Source organism: Trichomonascus vanleenenianus, assembly GCF_965637985.1.
Source record: "Trichomonascus vanleenenianus strain CLIB 3782 genome assembly, contig: TRVA0_068S, whole genome shotgun sequence".
Taxonomy (NCBI): Eukaryota; Fungi; Ascomycota; class Dipodascomycetes; order Dipodascales; family Trichomonascaceae; genus Blastobotrys; species Blastobotrys vanleenenianus.
Genome location: NW_027481819.1, coordinates 42,504 through 49,101, shown reverse-complemented (window position 1 = coordinate 49,101; position 6,598 = coordinate 42,504). Strand labels below are relative to the sequence as shown.

The 6,598-nt window shown below is 45.9% G+C and overlaps 2 protein-coding genes across 2 annotated transcripts; both read left to right on the top strand.

Moving 5' to 3' along the window:
* Positions 1 to 2,336: 2,336 nt before the first annotated feature.
* On the top strand, positions 2,337 to 2,978 carry TRVA0_068S00430 (uncharacterized protein; the record flags this gene model as incomplete). Its single annotated transcript, XM_076687668.1, has 1 exon — positions 2,337 to 2,978. The coding sequence occupies one exon, from the start codon at positions 2,337 to 2,339 to the stop codon at positions 2,976 to 2,978; it is 642 nt and encodes a 213-aa protein (XP_076538114.1).
* Positions 2,979 to 5,175: 2,197 nt separating this feature from the next.
* TRVA0_068S00408 (uncharacterized protein) lies at positions 5,176 to 6,507 on the top strand (the record flags this gene model as incomplete). The annotated part of the gene is made up of 1 exon (XM_076687667.1): positions 5,176 to 6,507. The coding sequence occupies one exon, from the start codon at positions 5,176 to 5,178 to the stop codon at positions 6,505 to 6,507; it is 1,332 nt and encodes a 443-aa protein (XP_076538113.1).
* Between the last annotated feature and the right edge of the window lie 91 nt (positions 6,508 to 6,598).

Genomic DNA, 6,598 nt, shown 5'->3' with positions numbered 1-6,598 from the left:
GACTTCCAACCCGACTTCCAACCCGACTTCCAACCCGACTTCCAACCCGACTTCCAACCCGACTTCAATTCCAACCTCCAATCCAACCTCCAACCCAACTTCCAATCCAACTTCCAATCCAACTTCCAATCCAACTTCCAACCCTGCTTCCAATCCTGCTTCCAACCAAGCTTCCAACCCGACTTCAATTCCTACTTCCAGTCCAACTTCCAACCCGACTTCCAACCCGACTTCCAACCCGACTTCCAACCCGACTTCTAACCCTACATCCAATCCATCATCCAATCCAACTTCCAAGCCAGCATCCAATCCAACTTCCAAGCCAGCATCCAATCCATCATCCAATCCATCATCCAACCCAACATCCATCCCAGCTTCCAATCCAACTTCTAAACCTACTTCCAATCCAGCTTCCAACCCGACTTCTAACCCTACTTCCAATCCGACGTCAAACCCAACTTCTAACCCGACTTCCAATCCAACTTCCAACCCAACTTCCAACTCGACTTCAAACCCAACTTCCAACCCTAGTTCCAACCCAACTTCCAACCCAACTTCCGACTCAACTTCCAACTCAGCTTCCAATCCAACTTCAATCCCGACTTCCAACCCAACTTCGAATCCAACTTCGAACCTGACTTCTAACCCGACTTCAAATCTTACTTCAATTCCTATTACAACACCATCCGCTACTCCTACTTTACCACCGTCCGTCTGCCACAAGAAGAAAGCCCCCAGTGGGAATTAGACGGCTTATCAAATTGTAATATTCTAATTTCAGTGCTGTTTGGAATGCTATTGAAGATAATATCGAACCGGATGTCAGCAGGGGTTTGATTGGCAGTAATAATAGGGAAGGGCCTTTGGTCATTTTTGCCATAAATATTATACATCCCTAGACTCTTCACGAGCGCCCAAGATCAAATCTAGATAACTATATTTTCACAGATCTATGCACCTAACCGATGAAATTCTAGGGAAGATCAATGCCCGGAGGAGACTCACTGCACCGGTTACCGAATTTCTCTACGTGCAATTCCATATGCATTCCAGAATTTTAAATGTGCGTCCACTTTCTATTCTTTCCTTCGCTATGTACAGGATTGCAGAAAGTGTCGTGATATGACCGTTGTACAATAAAAGTGAATTTTCGAATCCGCAAAAAGAAAAGTGCAGTGAGACAGAATAATGAGATGTCCGCCATCGCTCGGGACTAAGTATGCGAAGATCTCAACGATTGTCTCAAATGGTACATGTCTCCGTAACGGTAAATTGACTGTTAACACGTTGAACACTGTAATAGATTTAAGATATTTGATTACTTTTCCACCCGTTATAGAACTGTACGTAGTACATGTATTCAAAACCATGTAGTGGATCGAAACTGGAAAATATAGGGGGTGCAGAATTGTTCAAAGGAGAGTCTAGCCTTTTCTGCATCTATAAATCAACAATGACACCTGCCAGATCGTGCTGACGCGTATGTACAAAGCGGCAGTCAATCCATACATTCGTATACGCGCAGGATGAATACGTAATACGGTAGTGCATGGGGTCCTCGCAGAGGACACAATGATTACATCCCTCGCAGTATTACATCCCTCACAGTTACTGAAAAAAAAATAAGTCAGTTAAATTCGCTTGCATCGGATCGACGACGACGTCTGAGCACGAATTCCTATCTTTATGATCACCTGGCAGCGTAAGGGGTATAAATGGAGATTCGATTCTTTTCAGATCCACCTCATATCAAATAATTTTTTATTTCTTTTACCCTGTGAAAATCTAGTACTGCACATAGAATGAAAACTTCCCCTTAAGCGGTAAACTTAGAAAGAATAGGGAGTATAGAAGGCAGAATTGTTTAGGAGCTAACTCGAGATATACCGTTTCAATGGGTAAAATTTGGGCGTCCATGTCCTGCCTTTATCCCTTTGTACAATGTGAAGATTGGGGTAATAGAAACGGCTCCCTCGTCGAGATCTGTACTGTGTTCTACCTGCGTGTAAATCAAAGATATGCATTGGCCAGCACAACGGCGAATCTAGCCTCTTCTGCATCTAAGTGGGCTGTATCTGTAATTGCAGCCCTGTCAGCGTTGATGCATAATTTCGGAGCAGCCTTCGATCTGAACACTCGTCTGGGCACCGATCGAATCTAAGTAAGGTATAGTGGGTCGTAAAAAACTGGTACAATTGCTTGACACTGTGGCGGACCACCTCCGAGGCACGGCTAAACGCCTCGCTCTTTATATGCTCTCCTGAAGAAGGAGGGGAGACTGTATAAATTGAGATGCATCTCTTCACATTACCGTTAGATTAGTTGTTTTGTAAAAAATGGTTTCCAAGCTTGCTACTATTTCTCTCGCTCTTGCCGCTGTTGCCAGTGCCCAGGCCGATTGTGGGCTTAGTGACAACGGTGTTACCATAGTGAATGCCATCGACACCCTCATGACCGACAACGATAACCTCTTGGCGGCTATCAATAGCTGGAGCATGGACGAGAGCACCGATCAAATTTCTCAAAAGATGACAACTGTAACCAATGATGCAACAACCCTCGCCTCTGACTTCGGCGTCATCCGCTGGAATGACTGTGATGTCACAACTGTTGTCACGCTGCTCGGCGAAGCTGCTTCAACCATTATCGACATTGTTAGCACACTCGAAAACGAAAGAAATATTTTCGCAATGGCCGGTCTCACTACCACCAGCCAGGGTTTTGTCTCTACACTGGCTTCCTCCACTACGCAAGTGATCAACGCAGCCTTCAACTGGCTACCATGCGACGCTATTGACCAGGTCTTCGATACGGTGGATTACATTTTTGGCAACATAACTGCCGCCCAGCATGCTTATGACGTTTCTCCCAGCGTTCTTCCTAGCAAACCAACGAACTGCGCTACTACCGCCACTGGTGGCTCTACTCCAACATCGCCACCAACCTGCTCCAAGAAGCGGGTTAAAAGGGCTAACTAATTTGTAATGATCTGTAATTGGAAACATTTGGTTCGGTGCCATTCGAACGCTGGAAGTACCGTAATGTAGAGATTCTTGCACAGCCGTCAGTTGTCCGGATCTTTTTTGCCATTTACTCATATTTGACGTCAATCATCGATTGCACTTTTGATTTAAATTTATATCGCCGAAAACTTCAGAGCACTGATAAGCCGGCATTACTTCAAGACAATTAGTCTTCTTGCCGAAGTCACGTTAAGATAAGAAGGGTTCAGCTGGGAAGGGGACTGAGTCTTTTACCCGTTCAGCCAAAATAATATACATTATTGGAATCTTCTCGGAGGCTGGAGAGATCCAATAGTGCTATTTCTATAGATTCATCCCCAAAGCCCCAGCGGCGGTTTATATATATATATGTAAGGTATCAAGGAAAAATTTCGCCGTACATTGGACTAAGATCCAGGAGGAGGATCCCGAAGAGACTCTACTTTCACTGTACCAATTACGACTAGTCAACAAACTACCATTTCGGCATAGACGATCTGCAGGTCGTTGTTCAGCGCACTGAAAACTGGTGTGAGGTCAAAGAGGCCTTGAGAGGGGCAATTCTTTTTATTTTTACCTTTTGAACGGCAAAGCAAGAAGCAGCAGACTATTATCCTCTCTTCTACTGAGGCTGAATACATGGCAGCAGGCGATACTGTCAAAGATGTGCGACGGATCCAGAATATGCCTTTCATTTTTTTTTTTTTTTTTTTTTTTTATATTATCAGAATCTATTATACTCATAATAATACGCTACTATCATTACAACTTCCCATATAATACTCTGACAATATGGCCTCCGAAGAGATTATGGGATTGCTGCTTCTTACATTTGGTGTAGAGCGTACGTACAAAGTGTTGTAATTCGATCCATTCGCGTCAACGCATTGAAGGGACTGCCGTTACCATGGTAATTCAATGTGTTGCATCGTTTATTTCAGGCCATACCCATTATATGAGGTGCTAAGAATGCCAATGACAATTCTGAGATAAATAATCTAATTCATCTCAATGCTAATATTCGGCTCTTACTGAAACTTCTACACATAATACATGGGAATCGAAGGTACTGGACCCACTCGATGGGTAAGACCAGGTGAGACCATGTTTGAGATCCTCGCGTCGGCCCGACCGCTGATAAAAATACGCGCCACTGATTTGCATTTTGCACCTACCGCACAGTTATGGATGCAGAAGAAATTCAGGAGATGACGACGGCTTCTTTTGTAAAGTATGGTTATATAGGGCCCCACAGTACGACGATAAATCGCAACAAAGGCATTACGACTGAGTCGCCTGAGGCCTGTCGCTAATCGCCTACTAAAAGCAACATGTCTGAGATAGCGCTAAGCTTAAGGAGTAGAGCTTTCCAACGGAATGCTCCTGGTCAGTGCTCCGAGGTATTCAATGACTACATTGCCATGGTAATATTAGAGCCCTCAACGATTAATCCGTAGCCTAGATTCTTCAATTGAGAACATCTCGAGAGAGTACTATTGAAAAACATTGGCACATTTTGAATTTTTTAAATAAGAATAACAGATATTTGGTTATTTCTCCATCCCTTTAGAACTATCACTGCTATTGCAATTATAAATGTAGTCCATGCTGCGGCGTGCCACACAAAACGAGGGTCTGCTGCATGCAGCAAATTTGAGCCAAGAAAAATAGGGGGTGCAGAATTCTTCCATCGAGAGTCTAGCCTTCGCTGCATCTAAAAGGCCTGTCAGCCCGTTGACGCGTATGCATGAAGCGGATGTCGCATGCAATAGACAACACGTCTACTTTTAGTACCGCGGTATCGGTAATACTCTCGTGATGAATATCGTTCACATTTAGCACCTCTATATCAATAATTCTGCACACCTGGTTTGTAATATATCATAATTAAAATGTACCGAAGCATATATTAAATGCAAGCTGCGATGATTACTATTTTAGCCGTATGTACTGCAACGTCTGCATGCTGGACGAATTTAAGCACCGTACTGCAGTAAACGGTAAAAAAAAAGGAAATCGTTACAATTTGCTTGCATTCTGACGACGACGACGCCCGACGCACTCCCCGCTCTCCATTGCTCTCCTGGAAGCGGAAAGGTCAGAAGATGACATGAGAGTATAAATTGAGCTGCACTTCTCTTCAGCCCTGCAGCATCTCAGAACTCCTATAAAAATGGTTTCCACGTTCTCTGCTGCTTCCCTCGCTCTTGCTGTTGCCAAAGCTTTTGCCCAGCAGCAGTGTACAGCTTCTGATGATGGTCAGGACGTCGCGAATGCCATGCAGACCCTCCTCAATGACAGCAGTGCACTCCAGCAGCTGATCACTAGCTTTGAGGCCACTGCTGACCCCACACAAAAAAGCAGTGACGGCACGGATGTTTATGGCCAGCAAATTACATTGAAAACCGACATGTCTACGGTTTACGAGGCTATTAGTCAGGCAATCGACAGTGCGAGTGCGACTGACTGTGACTTTACGACCCTCATTGGCAAGATCAATGACGCTGCTCCAGCGCTCGCTTCCGTCTTTCAGAGTCTCGCTGACCAGCACGACGCCTTTTATTCCGCCGGCGTCGGTGTTGATGTCTACAATGGGGTTCAAAATATGCTCGTAGCTTCTACAGAAATGATCGGCGCCGTATACAACTGGCTGCCAGTCGACTATGTTGAGCAGACTTTCGATGCGGTCGATGAGATCACTAGCGCCTTGGTTTCCGCCCAGACGGCCTACAATGTGCAGGGCATCGTTTATCCATCTAAGCCAGCCACACCAACCACTTCAGCACAACCCACTCAATATAGTACTCCACAATCCACTTCTCCAGAGATTACTCGACGATCCACTCCAGAGAGTACTCCACAACCCACTCCTCAAGCGGGTACTCCAGAGGAAACTCCACAACCCACTCCTCAAGCGGGTACTCCAGAGGATACTCCAGTGCCTACCCGAGAGCCTACTCCCGAGCCTACTCCAGAGCCTACTCCCGAGCCTACTCCCGAGCCTACTCCCGAGCCTACTCCCGAGCCTACTCCCGAGCCTACTCCCGAGCCTACTCCCGAGCCTACTCCCGAGCCTACTCCCGAGCCTACTCCAGAGCCTACTCCAGAGCCTACTCCTGAGCCTACTCCTGAGCCTACTCCTGAGCCTACTCCTACTCCAACGCCACAACCCACTCCAGTTCCAACGCCGCAACCTACCCCGATTTCAACACCCACATCAACCCCGCCTGCTTCACCAACACTCACCCCATCGATCCCTACTTCAATTCCTACTTCAATCCCTACTTTAAGCCCAACTTCGAACCCGACTTCGAACCCGACTTCAAACCCGACTTCAAACCCGACTTCAAACCCGACTTCAAACCCGACTTCAAACCCGACTTCAAACCCGACGTCGAACCCCACTTCAAACGTGACTTCAATCCTGACCGCAACTCCTACTTCAACTCCTACTTCACCACCGCCCGTCTGCCACAAGAAGAAGGTGGAGAAGAGAGCTAATTAACCTATTTAATGCTTTTAATTTATGTCGTATTTGCAATCTTGGTTGTTCGATGTCAATCGAATGTAATTACCTGCGGCTTCAGGCAAGGTCT